The 15,123-nt window shown below is 38.7% G+C and overlaps 1 protein-coding gene across 1 annotated transcript in view; it reads right to left on the bottom strand.

Moving 5' to 3' along the window:
- Window positions 1-14,563, bottom strand: part of TSHR (thyroid stimulating hormone receptor) — a 121,237-nt gene extending 106,674 nt beyond the window's left edge. The window contains exons 1-2 of the mRNA XM_047797547.1: window positions 14,506-14,563; window positions 14,225-14,360 (exon numbers count right to left, since the gene is read on the bottom strand). Coding sequence (XP_047653503.1) covers window positions 14,225-14,360; window positions 14,506-14,563 — 194 coding nt within the window. The remainder of the gene's footprint in view (window positions 1-14,224; window positions 14,361-14,505) is intronic.
- Between the last annotated feature and the right edge of the window lie 560 nt (window positions 14,564-15,123).

Here is a 15,123-nt window from a genome sequence, read left to right as displayed (position 1 = left end):
TTCCATTCACACACCATGACTAATAGCAGCAGGAACTATGACCTGGTCTCCAAGTCATTTTAGGCCTCCTACTTGGTGTGGGAATTTTACGATGATAAAATCCTTTTACTTAGTTTGGTCACCAACCCTGATCCCATATGATGAAACTGTGGCAATCCGGGCATGTTAGAGTCTAATGGTATTAACTCTTTGGTGCCAAGTCCAATCAAACCTGTAGGGCTCATACAAGCAAGTCCAGAGAGGAGCTAAGGGTGAGAGGAAGAGAAGGAGGAAGTGGAGAAGAAATCTACTGAAGGCCATTATTCAGGCACTCTGGCTGGCTTTTCACACACACATGATCTCATTTTTCCTCCTTTATATCCCCCTAGATACAAATTCCATACCATTCTTGATTAGACATCCAACAGATATTTGCTATTTGGCACCATGTGAATTAGCCGGGACACCTCTCAAACCATCTCTCTGACCATTCTCTCTTGGTCTGACCCGTAAGCTCAGATCATTCAGCTTCTCCCTAGGGAGACAAACACTCCCTAAAGGGCAGAACCTGTAGGTCTCTGAGGAAAATCATCCCTGGCATTGTTTTCACTCCTCTTCAAGGCTACAAGGAAATAAGACAGAGCTCCTTCTCACAAGAGGGCTGGAGAACCTTGATACAGAACAGATCTCCAGTTGGCTTTTGGACTGAAATAACTGAACCAACAACATATTTTAGAAATGTTTATTGCATTTCTCAAATTAAGGTGAATTTTACAGACTCATCTCTCATGGGAATCTCTGTTTTAGTCCTAAATTAAAGATTAGTACACATTTTTTTCTACGAGTCACTCTATGAGTGGGAATAATCCCACAACAATCATGACCCATGAAGTTAAGGTATGAAAATCCTTTCATCAAGAACTAGGATTATACTCTATCCCAAATCAAGCCAAGTAAATATAGATGGTGCCAGACCACTAAACAGTGTTTTTTCGGCCTCTAAAAGGACAGAGTAAAATCACTCCTTGGGCCATATGTGTGGTCTGGTATGAAGAGAAAGCTTTGGAGGATGGAATACAAGCTGACTGGCTGTGAGGTCTAGGCCAATCATTCTCCAAGGAAGTCAGTGCCAGTGTCATGACAACTGATTAATAAGCCTTGACTCATAACAGAGTATAGAAGACCATAAAGAGTGCTATAAATTTTCACTGGCTTGAAAACTCCTAGAGGAGAGAGCATGGGTGTTTATATTTGTAACAGCAATGCCTAGCACAATGGTGCTTATCTAACAAATCCTATATAAACACATGTTCATCAGAAAAAAAACCTAAATGTCTCTCCACTCATGTACATCTAAGATTCTCCTGCAAGAACCACATAGGAAAAAAAAATCTTAATTCCTATTCTCTAGGAGGCCTTTCAGTGTCATTGAAACAAAGAAATAAACTTTTTCCTAGAAAGTACTGCATGTGATGAAAAATTCTAATTACAATTCCTTTTAGGCTATCAATATTGCAGCATAATTTTAAAAATTTGATAAACTAATATGAAAGCTGGATCTTTGAAAAAAAAATAGACCAACAACTAGCAATATTGATCAGGAAAAAGGAGAAAGCACAATATATAATTAATTGTATTAGGAACAAAAAAGAGGCTATAATTACAACTACTATACAAATTTATAGATATAAGAATACTATAAATAGCTTTATCCTCATAAATTGTTGAAATTAAATAAAATGTTTGTCTTTAGAGAAAAAATGAATGATGAAAAATAGAAATATAAAAGCCTAAATAGACAAATAATGATTATAAATTCTATCTCTCTATCTCTCTATCTCACCATCCCTCAAAAGACACCCAGTCTGAGTCGATTTACCAAACTTTGAAGAAACTAATACTCTCCTTCTTGCACAAATCATTTCAGAAAAAAAAAGAAAGAAAGAAAGAAGGAAAGGGAGAAAAGGAAGGCAGGGAGGGAGGGAGGAAAAGAGAAAAGGAAGAGAGAAAGGAGGGAGGGAAAGAAGGAAGGAAGGAATGGAGGGAGGGAGAGAAGAAGAAAGAAAAGAAAGGAATATTGACTCATTTTATGATGCTCATAAAATCCTGATAGTACAAGAAAGGAAAAGCCCAACCCAATCATGCTTACTGCTGAGCTTTTCTGTTACCTCTCACCCTATCTGACTGATACATCTTACAGTGGGCATCTACTAAAAAAACAGCAAATTTCATTTGTTATGGGAAAACTTTAGAAGCATTGTCATTATTTTTTTTTGTCTTGTCTTTTAGGGCTGCATCCATGGCAAATGGAGGTTCCCAGGATAGGGGTCGAATCAGAGCTATAGCTGCCAGCCTACACCACAGCCACAGCAATGCAGGATCCGAGCCGCATCTGCGACCTACACCATAGCTCAAGGGAACGCCAGATCCTTAACCCACTGAGCGAGGCCAGGGATCAAACCTGCAACCTCATGGTTCCTAGTCGGATTCGTTTCTGCTGTGCCACGATGGGAACTCTAGAAGCACTGTCTTTAAATTCAAGAAGACATGATGCTAATATTCCATGTCGTACTGGAGTTCCTAATCAATGTACTTAGACAAAAATTTAGGAATTAATATTAAGATGGAAGAAACAAAAAGAAATCATATTTATATATTTTTCTGTAGGGAAAATCAAGAAAGTTCAGCAAAGTTGGTGCAAACAGGATTAACATACAATCATCAATAGCATTCTTATATACTAGCAAAATCATTTAGAAAATATACTTTAAAAAACTCATAGAAAAATGAAAACAAAACTACAAGATAGTTAAAAATAAATGGAAGGTAAGCAAGACCTCAATGAAGAAAAGTTTTAGATGTGATTGAAAGGAAATTAAAGATACATTTGGCCACACACACAAAAATTTAAAGTATCCCTATAATAAAGGGTTGCATCAATAAAGTTAAATGACTAGAGTATAACTTCCTAGTCAATATGTATTTTAAAAATTAAATCAGAAAGCAAGTGATGGACTGGGAAAGCTATTTACTGATTGTATACTAAAGCATTAATACCCAAGACATAGAAAGAACTCCTTGAAGAATGAAAAGACAAGGAAATAAACAAGTAATTTATAAATGAAAAAGTTAAAATGATGATAAATAAAAATATGAAAAAAAGTTCAACCTGAGTAATCATAAGGAATATGAGAGCAAGAAGCATATTCATCAGATTGGTAGATATTCAATGTCTAAAAATGTGGTGAGGATATTTGGAAATAAGGATTTTCATGTACTACTCTCAGTGGTGAAGCTACAACCATTACAAATAGTAATTTGGCAATGTCTAATAAAGTTGACATTTACTACATCTTAAAACCTAACAAATCCTCTTTTCTAGGTATATACTCCAAAGAAACTGGCACAAGGCAACATATACAAGGATGTTCATTGTAGCATCCTTCACAAGAGTCAACTTTTGGAAACAACTTAAAGCTCATCAAAAAGGAAATGGATAGGAGTTCCCATCGTGGCGCAGTGGTTAACGAATCTGCCTAGGAACCATGAGGTTGAGGGTTTGATTCCTCGCCTTGCTCAGTGGGTTAAGGATCCGGCGTTGCCGTGAGCTGTGGTGTAGGTTGCAAACACAGCTCAGATCCTGTGTTGCTGTGGCTCTGGCGTAGGCTGGAGGCTACAGCTCTGATTAAACCCCTAGCCTGCGAACCTCCATATGCCTCAGGAAGCAGCCCTAGAAAAGGCAAAAAGACAAAAAAAATTAATTTCTCTTATCACTAGTTATTAGGGAAATGCAAGTCAAACTATAATGAGGTACCACCTCACACCAGTCAGAATGGCCATCATTAATAAGTCTACAAATAACAAATGTGGAAAGGGTATGGAGAAAAAGGAACCCTCCTACACTGTTCCTGGGAATGTAAATTGGTACAACCAACTGTGGAAGACAGTATAGAGGTTCATCAGAAAACTAAATATAGAATGACTATATGATCCAGCAACCCTACTCCTGGGCATATATGTGGACAAAACTACAAATCAAAACAATATGCAGGAGTTCCTGTCATGGCGCGCTGGAAACGAATCCGACTAGGAATGACGAGGTTGCGGGTTTGATCCCTGCCTCGCTCAGTGGGTTAAAGGATCCAGCTTTGCCTTGAGCTGTGGTGTAGGTTGCAGATGCGGCTCGGATCTGGCGTTGCTGTGGCTGCGGCATAGGCTGGCAGCAACAGCTCCAATTAGACCCCTAGCCTGGGAACCTCCATGTGCCCTGGGTGTGGCCCTAAAAAGTAAAAAAAAAAAAACAAAAAAAACCCCCAAAAAACAAAAATCAAAAAGATATATGCACCCCTATGTTTTTTGCAGTACTATTCACAATAGCCAAAACATGGAAGCAACCTAAATGTCCATCACTAGATTGGTGGATTAAGAGGATGTAGTACATATATACAATGGAATACTACTCAGCCATAAAAAGAACTAAATAATGCCATTTGCAGCAACATGAATGCAACTAGAGATTCTCATATTTAGTGAAATAAGTCAGAAAAAGAAAGACAAATACCACCTGATATCACTTATATGTGGAATCTAAATTATGGCACAAATGGACCTATCTACAAAATAGAAACAGACTCACAGACATAGAGAACAGACTTGTGGTTGAAGGGGGAGAAGGGAGGAAGTGGGATGGAATGGGAATTTGGAGTTAGTAGATGCAAACTGCTACATTTAGAATGGATAAGCAATGAGATCCTATTGTATTGCACAGGGAAACCTATCCAGTCTCTTCAGATAGACCAGGATGGCAGATTACATAAGAAAGGGAAAATATGTGTGTAAATGACTGGGTTGCTTTGCTATATAGCAGAAATTGGCACAAAATTGTAAATCAACTATTTAATAAAATAAATAAACAAATGATAAATTCTCTTGAGCTCATATATGGAGTCAAGAAGGCAAGCTATAGAATGGTACACACAATAGGATACTATTAAAAAAATGTTAAAATATAAAACACAATCCTATACTATTTCTAGATATGGTATATGTGATAAAACAACAATAATTTTTAATAATTTTCTTGGAGGTAGGTATTTGTTATAGTACACTATGTATCTTTACACATTTAAAATATTCCATAATAAAGAACCTACAATTAATATGCAGAGTATATTAATAGCCAGTATGTATGTGAATAAAAGTGGCCTACAAGACAAATGATGCTATTGAAAACATTCTGCCACCATGAAAACCCCAGAAACTTTATTTAAAATTTTTTCTTGGAGTTCCTGTCATGGCTCAGTGGTTAACAAATCCGACCAGGAACTGCGAGGTTGTGGATTCAATCCCTGGCCTCACCCAGTGGGTTAAGGACCCGGCATTGCCATAAGCTGCCATGTACATTGCAGATGAGGCTCGGATCCAGCGTTGCTGCAGTTGTGGCATAGGCTGGCAGCTACAGCTCTGATTAGACCCCTAGCCTGGGAACCTCTATATGCCGCGGGTATGGCCCTAGAAAAGACAAAAAAAATAAAGTAAAATAAAATGAAATTTTTTCTCTTATTCAAGAGAAGATCATTTGCTTCCTCTCCCATAAATTATAAAGAGATGTAAAGTATGATTATATCAACATTGTTTAAAAAAATCTGAGAATGTGGAAGCTATTAATTATAATCACTCATAAATTAACACTGTAGAACTCTCCTTTAAAACTGTGGGTATTTTGCCCATGTAGTCATGTTTAATGGGGCTTAAACTTGATTTTAATTCGCTTGTAAGCAGTAAAATTATTTGTCATCTGAAGACTGTTTATGGATAGAATACAATTCCATGTTGCTTAAGTACAATGCTGTATATCCTGAACAGATGTGCTTTTATAATCATTAAAGAAGGAAATACTCTTAAAGAACAACTAATTAGTGTTCCAGTACTTAGAGAAAAATGTCTATTGTACCTAGCATAATTGCAGCTTTCAAGAATCTCCTAATGTGAGTACATTTAAGTTGCTGCAGGAAATAGAAAATTGATATGAAACAACTAGCAACTGTCCAGATTTTAAGAATAATTCATCTCTGATAAAGGTTAAAAATTCCCGTTCAACATTCATTTGCGTTGCCTTATTTTACATAATCATGTTGGTGGAATTTCAATGCATGCATCATATACTAGGATATAAAAACATAAACTTGTATTTTTTTATATTCAAGGTAAAATTTCTAGTCAGCTTCACCCTTTAAGAGTTAAACTAAGAGTTTGTTCTGTTTGTCAAATGCCAGTAATTAGCAATCAACATCATTATTGAATACCGATTACTGAAAACAGCGAGTTGCATCCCAAATCTGTCATCAAGATTTCAGAATTGAGTCTGAACACAGAGGTTAAGTGACCTGTCCAAATCTGATCAATATTATTAGGACCAATGTCCAGGCATCAGGCCATCACATTGCCCTACAACTCACAGTGTTGTTTTTTGTACTACCCCAGTCCAGAGTGATAGCTAGGGAGGCTAAAATTATAGGTTTGAACCAGAGTGATCCCGCATTCTCTGTTCTGTGAATAGAGACTTATTTTTAAGTCAGAACAATACATCTCATTGATTACGGGGAAAGAAATAAAGGTGATTCAGAACTTGACTAAAACAGCCCTGCTGGTTTATAGATTTAAAAATGTGAAAATCCATAACTCCCCATTCCTTAAGTGCAGGCTACACATGGTGACTTCCCTCCAAACAGCACAGGATTGAAGGGGGGAAAAAGAGAAACTTTTAAGAGGAGAAACCTGAAAAGCCTTCCCTCAGACAGGTGATCAAGTTACCATCAATAGTGATAAGTCATGTTGATGTATGTGCCCTGGTTTACAATTTGATGGGGAAGGTATTTTGTTCTGTGGTCTTCGTCTCAAACACCTACAACCCCAGTCTAGTCATGAGGAAAACATCAGACAAATACCAATCAAAGACAATTTTACAAAATACTTGAGCAGTACTCTTTAAATTGTCGGGTCATCAAAAACAAGGAAACTTTAAAAATAGAATCAAGAGGAGCCTAGAGAGACAGGATGACTGTTTTTCTCTGCCCAGGCTGCCATGACAAAATACAATAGGCTGAGTGGCTTAAGCAGACATTGATTTCTCACAGTTCTGGAGGCTGGGAAATGCAAGATCATGGCATTGGCAGATTTGGTTTCTGGTGAGGACTCTCTTCCTGGCTTGCAGATGGCAGTCTTTTTGCTTTGTCCTCTCGTGGTGAAGAGAGAGAGAGAGTTCGGGTCTCTCTCCCACTTCCTATAAGGGCACTGATCCCAACCTTGGGGGCCCCACCTTTGTAACCCCATCTAAACCTAATTACCTTGCAAAGACCCCTATCTTCAAATACCATCACAGTGGGGGTTAGGCCTTCAACATAAGAATTTGGGGGGTGGGGAGGGGAGACATGATTCGATCCCTAACAAAATGTAATGTGGTGTCCTGGATGGCATCCTGGAACAGGAAAACACTGTTAAGTAAAAATTAAGGAGATGTGAATAAAGTATGGACTTCACTAACTATATTAATATTAGTTATTGATTGCGACTATGTACTGTGCTCGGGGCATTAATAAAATGCTGTTGCAGACTGGGTTGTGTCTCCTCAAAAGCTAAACTTTGAAGTCCTCTCCCCTGTACCTCAGAATGGGACTGCTTTAGGAGACATGGTCTTGAAAAATGGCCATGCAGTTAAAATGAGGTCATCCGGGTGGGCTCTAATCCAATCAGTGGGTGTCCTTATCAGAAGAGGTGATCAGGACGCAGACAACACACAGATCAAAGCACAGCCATGAGAGGGCACAGTGAGGCCCAGCCAAAGAAGGAAGCCTCAGAAGAAACCAATGCTGCCAGCACTTTGGCCTTGGACTCCCAGCCTCCAGGACTGTGCGAAAATAAATTGTTGTTTAAGCCAGTCTGCAGTCCTTTGTTATGGCAGCTCTAGCAAACCAAAACATAAGAAAGCAGGTGTGGAGTATATAGGAACTACCTGTACTATCTTCACTATTTTCCTGTTAAATCTGAAACTGCTCTATAAATCGATACTTTGTTTTTAAGATGTGAACATCAGAGAGGTTAAGCAAGGCAGTACAGGAGTCAGAAATGCCCTGGTGAAGCTGGTTATACCTCATGCTGTGTGGGCAGGTTATCTGCCCTCTTTAAGCCTTTTCTCATTTGTAAAATGAAGATGGTAGTATCTGCCCTACTTATTTCACAGGCGTATGATGACATCAGTTGGATTAATACATGCAAAAGCAATTTAATGAAAGGACATATTATAAAATGTTTTGCTTAGGTCCCGTAGCTATTTTGGGCAGAGGTCAAATGATTTAGAATTCTTATCTGTTATTTATCATCCAGCCCTCTTCCCATCACTCCTGACTCCAAATTCAAAAACTTCTGTAGCCCAGCCATTTCCAGGGCATATTCGATTATAATCTGTGGCAGTTACAACTACTTTCCTAATCAGGGCTAGCCATCTCAAAACTGCAAATGCTCGTCTTGAATGTTGCCCTGGAGGATGTGACATGCAGACCAACACACCTTGAAAAGCAATTCTCTGAATAAATATGACTGTAAATTAATACTATTTATTATATGGAGCAAAGCATGTTCTTCTATTAAGTATAAAACTTTATAACTGGTTTCCCAAAGTGCTGTGTGCAAGGTAATATTCTGAGGTACAGAAAAATAATTAGAAATTTACTTATAATTTAAAAATTTTTGAATTTCTGTTTTTGTGTTTCTCTTATAATTTACACGGTATGTTAATACAGTGGTGTGTGTCTATAAAACATACACGTATAAACATATATTCTAAAATGCTGTTTGAGAGTGTGTACAAAAAAAGGCTTTGGAGACCATACCTCTAGTAGGCAGGAAAAATTGGACCACTGAGTAAGCAAGTATAAACTAGATTATTAGGGGTTTTTCCCCCTTTAATGCAGTTGCAGAGACAATAATACATGCTCATCTTTAAGGATGTTTTCAAACTATAGGCTCTGCCACTAAATGGGTAGATGCCTTGCACAAATTACTTAATCTCTCTATGCCCTGGCTCCCTCATCCTTTAACTGGAGATCCTAACAGTGCCTCCCTCATGTTGTCTTTCCAGGTAGGAGAGGGATAAGGAGGAAACCCGGCTTTTATCAAGATGGAAACACTTTTAATCAGGAAGCCATGTGGTTGTAAGACCTGCAGGTCACACTGTTCAGATGCACCTTTCTCCTTGTTCTTCAATAAACCTTGAACCTAACCTGTAGAACCTCTGAATCAGAACCTATCAGAGGAAAGTGAGGTTCAGCCTACTGCACCAGAGATATATGGGGTGAGCTGAGCTGGTGGGAACTGCATGAGCTGTTCTGGGGCCACACTCAGCACAAAACAGAGTAACTGAAGAGGCACATAAACTGGGCTCAGTACCCTATTATCGGGTTACCTTTTGTCAAGAAATAGATTTTTATATACATTGCTAAAGGTAGACATTCACCTGATGAGAGTGTGGAAGGCACTCCCAGTCAGAATAATATGTGCAAAAGCATGAGGGTGAGATGCCTGGAGTGTTAAAGCACCTGCGAGGATTCTGAGCAAAAGTAAATGTAAAAACAAGTCATGCTTTTTTTTTCTTTCTTTTTTTTTTTTTTACCATTGCCATATGCTTTATGTATATAGCTCAACAAAAATTCATTATTGTTTTGATAGCTGAGTAGAATATATAGGAAATATCAGAATCACCTGTGTGTGTCGGGGGGGAGGGGGACATTTTCTTTTTCAAATTGCAACCCCAACCTTTGGAGGTTCTGATACACACACCCTGGAGTATTGTGTATATTGAACTCCTGTTACAGATATGCAGGAGGGGTAGGGAAGCACCATTACTCTGGGTTATGTTTTTCCAAACTTGAAATTGTAACCCACTGGTATATCGTGAAATCAATTTAGTGTATCATGGCCATCAGTTTAGAGAAATGAAATAAACACACAAACACATCCATAAATATGTCTATATCCTGGGGCATGATGTAAAATATATTTTTTATGGTTGGTCATGGTCAAAAATGTGAAGCCACTGGTCAACGCGATAGCTGATGGAAGTTCTCACTAAAGCAATAGGTAGATTCTGGTGGTGATATTGGAAAAGAATTGGTGGGATTAGTTACATTGAATGCGGAAGGTAAAGAAAGGTGGTGATGTGGCATTTCTGGCTCAAGCCAGCAGGTGAGGTACAATGTCATCAAAACTGAGATAAAAATGAAGAAGTAGGGAGTTCCCGTCATGACGCAGCAGAAACGAATCCGACTAGGAACCATGAGGTTGCGGGTTGGTTCCCAGCCTCGCTCAGTGGGTTAAGGATCTGGCAGTGCCAGTGAGCTGTGATGTCGATCGAAGACGTGGCTCAGATCTGGCGTTGCTGTGGCTGTGGCGTAGGCCAGCAGCTGTAGCTCCGACTGGACCCCCAGCCTGGGAACCTCTATATGCCACAGGTATGGCCCTAAAAAAGACAAAAAAAAAAAAAAAGAAAGAAAAGGAAAGAAATAACAAAGAAGTACAAATGCTGTGGATTCTTTGGGGGTTGGGAGTGGAGATTGTGGGCAGGATGTTGGTGGGAAGATAATGAACTTGGTTAGATGAATGAGTTGAGATTCCTGCAGGTCATCCAAGCGGAGACGTCTAGGAGGCAATAGGAAATGTAGTCAAAGCACAGGGAAGGTTCAGGGTTAATAACCAAGCCTGACGGTCATTATTATCCATGATATTATGAGGCGCTGACATGTTAAATTGGATGAGATTTTCTTCTTTCTTTTTCTCTTTGATTTATTCAAATGTTATTCCTTTAGAAGCATACTTAAAATACTTTCTTATGACTCTGTAAAGGAATTATTAGTATAGCATATGAATAAAGGATAACATTTAACATGTCGTTTAAACATGATTCACTGGCAATACAATTAACTGTAAATGGAACTAAAACAAAGCAATCAATAGAGGTACATTTTCTGCTGAGACTTTGAAATCTTTACAAAATGCAACAATTCACTGAAGAACATTAAAAGAACAATGTGAAATAAGCAGGCAATTTTATAAGGTGGCAAGAAATAACTGTCTGATGGTCTATGTTAACTTGACCTGAAGTGACTTTTATTTTATTAAAAAAAATTTAAAGTATAGTTGATTTACAATGTTGTACCAATTTCTACTGTTACAGAAAGTGAGTCAGCCATACTTATATATACTTTCTTCTTTTTTAATATTATTTTCCATCATGGTCTATCCCAGGAGATTGGATATAGTTCCCTGTACTATACAGTAAAACCTTGTTGTTTATCCGTTCTAAATGTAATAGTTTACACCTACTAACCCCAAACTCCTAGTCCATCCCACTCCCTTTCTCTTCTCCTTGGCAACCACAAGTCTATTCTCTATGACTGTGAGTCTGTTTATGTTTTGTAGGTAGGTTTACTGGTGCCATATTTTAGATCCCACATATGTTATATGATATTTGTCTTTATCTTTCTGACTTGCTTTACTTAGTATGAGAATCTCTAGTTGCATGGGAAGTGACTTTTAAAAGGTTAATCTATTGTGTGATCATTATGTTACTGCATAATAATTTGTTTTAATAGTGTTCAAAAGAAAAGAAACATCTTTCACATAAGCCATACTATGTTCTTACCCCATAAATATTAGTCATTCTTTTTCTTTTTTCCTTTATTTAGGGCTGCACCATGGCATACGGAAGTTCTCATGCTAGCGGTCAAATCAGAGCTTCAGCTGCTGGCCACATCCACAGCCACAGCAATGCTGGATCCTTAACTCACTGAGCGAGGCCAAGGATTGAATCTGCCTCCTCATGGATACTGGTGAGGTTCATTACCACTGAGCCACAACAGGAACTCTTAGGCATTCTTTTTCAAAATCTGCTTTTCCTTCTAGAAAAATTTATGAGAAACCTACCCCATCTAGTTGCCTATTGCATGACTACCAGCTTTTTCTGATTCAAATTTTAGGTACTATTTTATTTTCATTTATTAACATTTTATTTTACTGTAGTGATAATACTAGAGATCTACTCTCTTAGGTTTTTATTTATTTATTTATTGTTTTTTGGGCCACACTCGCGGCATATGGAGGTTCCTAGGCTAGGCATCTAATCAGAGCTACAGCTACCATCCTACAGCACAGCCACAGCAACGCCAGATCCAAACCGAATCTGCAAACTACACCACAGCTCACAGCAACACCAGATCCTCAACCCAGTGGGCGAGGCCAGGGATCCAACCCGCAACCTCAGGGCTCCTAGTTGGATTTGATTCTGCTGCGCCACAAAAGGAACTCCTAGGTTTTTAAATATATAATACATTAAGTGTACAATACATTACTGTTGACTGTATTTGTAGTGTTGTGCAGATGTCTAGAGCTTATTCATCTTGATTAGTTGAAACTTTACACCCCTTGATTAGCAAATGCCCATTTCCAACTCCCACTAGCTCCTGGCAACCACCACTCCACTCTGATTCTATGAATTTGACTACTTTAAATACTCCATATATGTGGAGTTATGCAGAACCTTGAGCAGGTTATACTGACATAAGCCAGTCACAGAAAGATAAATACTGGATGGGATTTTCTAAGTAGCCTGGGGAGCATGCAAAAAGAACAAAGGATGGAATCCTGGGGAAGGTCACCCTTTAATGAGCAAGTCTCAGGAGAGGCAGAATGGAGAAGAGGTAGAAGGCGGGTCTATTTGTTAGGGAAATACAATAGGTTACAGAAATATCAGGCAGAATAAAAACTAAAGTGCAACATTTTAAATTGGTAATTAAGGATTATGAAACCTCCAGGGGAGCTGTTATCATGGAGTTGAGTGAAGGGATAAAGGATCAGATTTTAGCAGATTGAAGATAAATGGGAACTGCCAAAATGTGGTCTTCTCTTTAGACAGAGAGCGGAAGGAAAGTGATAGAGGGTTAACGATGGGGGGACCAGGTCAAGGGTAGGGTTTTTAATGGAGAAATTAGATAACATTTATAGGCAGTGGTGAAGGATAAAACATAAAATGCTTACTATGTACCAGGAATTATTCTAAGCTTTTTATATAATTAACTCATTTTAATTTTCAAATGAGGAAACTGAGGCACAGGGAGGTTAAGTAAATTAAGCAAGGTCACACACAACTAGTATCAGAGATGGGATGTAAATCTCGCCCGCGAGACCAGAGTCTATGCTCTTAACTGTTATACTTCGCTGGAAAGAAGAAGATGAAAGACCATAGATCATAAAGGGTCCCAATTCCTTCCCCAGAAACAGTTGAAACCAGATGTATTTTGGAACTCAGAAAATCTCAGATTTTAGAAGGTAATATACAGATGCTTTACTATGCCCAAGCAGGATCTTGGGCTGTACCTTAAACACCGTCACACGGATCATTGATATTTTTGTCATAAATATATGAATGAATTACAATTACAAATAACTCACTTCAGTTTGGGCCAACTTTTGCTTCTGAATGACCAAAAAAATTTTCAATGTGCAGAACTGTTTGAATTTTGGTCCTATGGATAAGGAATTGTGCTAACAGAATAGCCAAGCATGTCTCAGATGGAAAGAAGGAGAGAAGTGATGGTGGTGGGGGTACGGCCTTGGAAAGGGTTGGGAACATCTGTTCCTTTGTGACAAGAGAAAGGGGGGTGAAAGGAAGACCAATAAAGCTAGGTCCCAGCTTCTCATCCCTATTCCCACAGGAAGCTCTGTTCTGCTTTCTGATCAAAGGTCAGATGCCAGACAGAATCAGCATTTTTCTTTGAAGGTCTAGAGTGCCCTGTTCTTGCTTTTTCTGTATTTTACTTGACCCACCAGTAGGGTCAAGGTGATCCTGCAGGTGATTCTGCCTCTCCCTTGCAGGTGTAAGTGAGACAGAGAATAGGGAGAGAGATCGAGGGGCAGAGGATGCTACTAGACAGATTCTTTAGAGTTATGATTTTCCTAGCAATCTTCATTCATTCATTCTGCACTGGGGGGATAAAAACCTTTAGAAAACTGTTAAAACTCTAGAGAATGCTTAAGAGATAAGTGAAGCAAATCTGAAAGACTTCATCGTGACCTCCCCAGGAAGACAGAGAGAGAAAGAGAGGTTGAGAATGAATATGAAGACACTATGAATCGGGTTGACATGGAAGAAAAGAATGGGAGTCTAAGCAGAACTGGTGAAGTCTGAGATGCATACCTGAACATTATATTTTTTTCCAGAAGGTCTTTGCACCTATCATTGTACCTCACCCTCCCAGCCGTCATCAGGCCAGGTCGCAAGGAGCCCCAGATTTCTTTGTTCACCTGACTGGGGCAGGGAGTCATTAACTCAACTGAAAAGGAAAAGGGAAACGTGAGGATGTTCTTGGTGATCCTGGTAGACACTTGGGCATTTTAGTCCAAAAAACATTGTTAAATATAGTGTTGGATGCTAGAATATTTCTGGTGGTCTTTAAAGAACATGGGCAGCAAAAAAACCTGAGATGGTGCTTTGGTCGGCATCCAACTTCTGGTATGGTACTGCAGTGTCTGGCATCTTAGGGGTTAACAAATCTTTGGTAGGCTAGCCAGAAAATTTAATACACATATAAAATACATTTCAAACAACTGACTTATGGAACACAACCCTGTTTCCATAAGTTGTATGGAAAACAACTTTTTTGTTTTTATATTCCCTTTGCCAATGTTACCAAAATTAGCAGCATAATAGAAATTAAAAAATTATATATTCTTGTGACTCAACAGCATGGCAGCATCTTCAAACCCAGAGCTTAATTTTAGAGTCAATATTATTTTATTGGGCATTTTCTAGAACCACAGAGAATGAGTTGGCAAGCCATCCCACCTGGCAATATTAATGCAGAAATCTTGCTTTTATCTTTATGATTAAAGTAGTTCCATGCAATTTAATTATCCTTGTGAATGGGGGCACAGGTGGTATGCTGATCAAATCTGCTGATGTTGCAAAACTGTGAGAAATAGCAAATATGTTAGGTAAGAGACACAAATATTTTGCTCCTCTCCCATCCCCTCAATGTATTATCCAAAATAGTAGCAGTGTGTTGGTGGGTACGGTGGTGAGCATAGCTGCCTTCC

Source organism: Phacochoerus africanus, chromosome 9 (assembly GCF_016906955.1).
Source record: "Phacochoerus africanus isolate WHEZ1 chromosome 9, ROS_Pafr_v1, whole genome shotgun sequence".
In the NCBI taxonomy this organism is placed as follows: Eukaryota; Metazoa; Chordata; class Mammalia; order Artiodactyla; family Suidae; genus Phacochoerus; species Phacochoerus africanus.
Note: the sequence above shows the minus strand (reverse complement) of the source record. Positions and strands in the feature narration are given on the sequence as shown.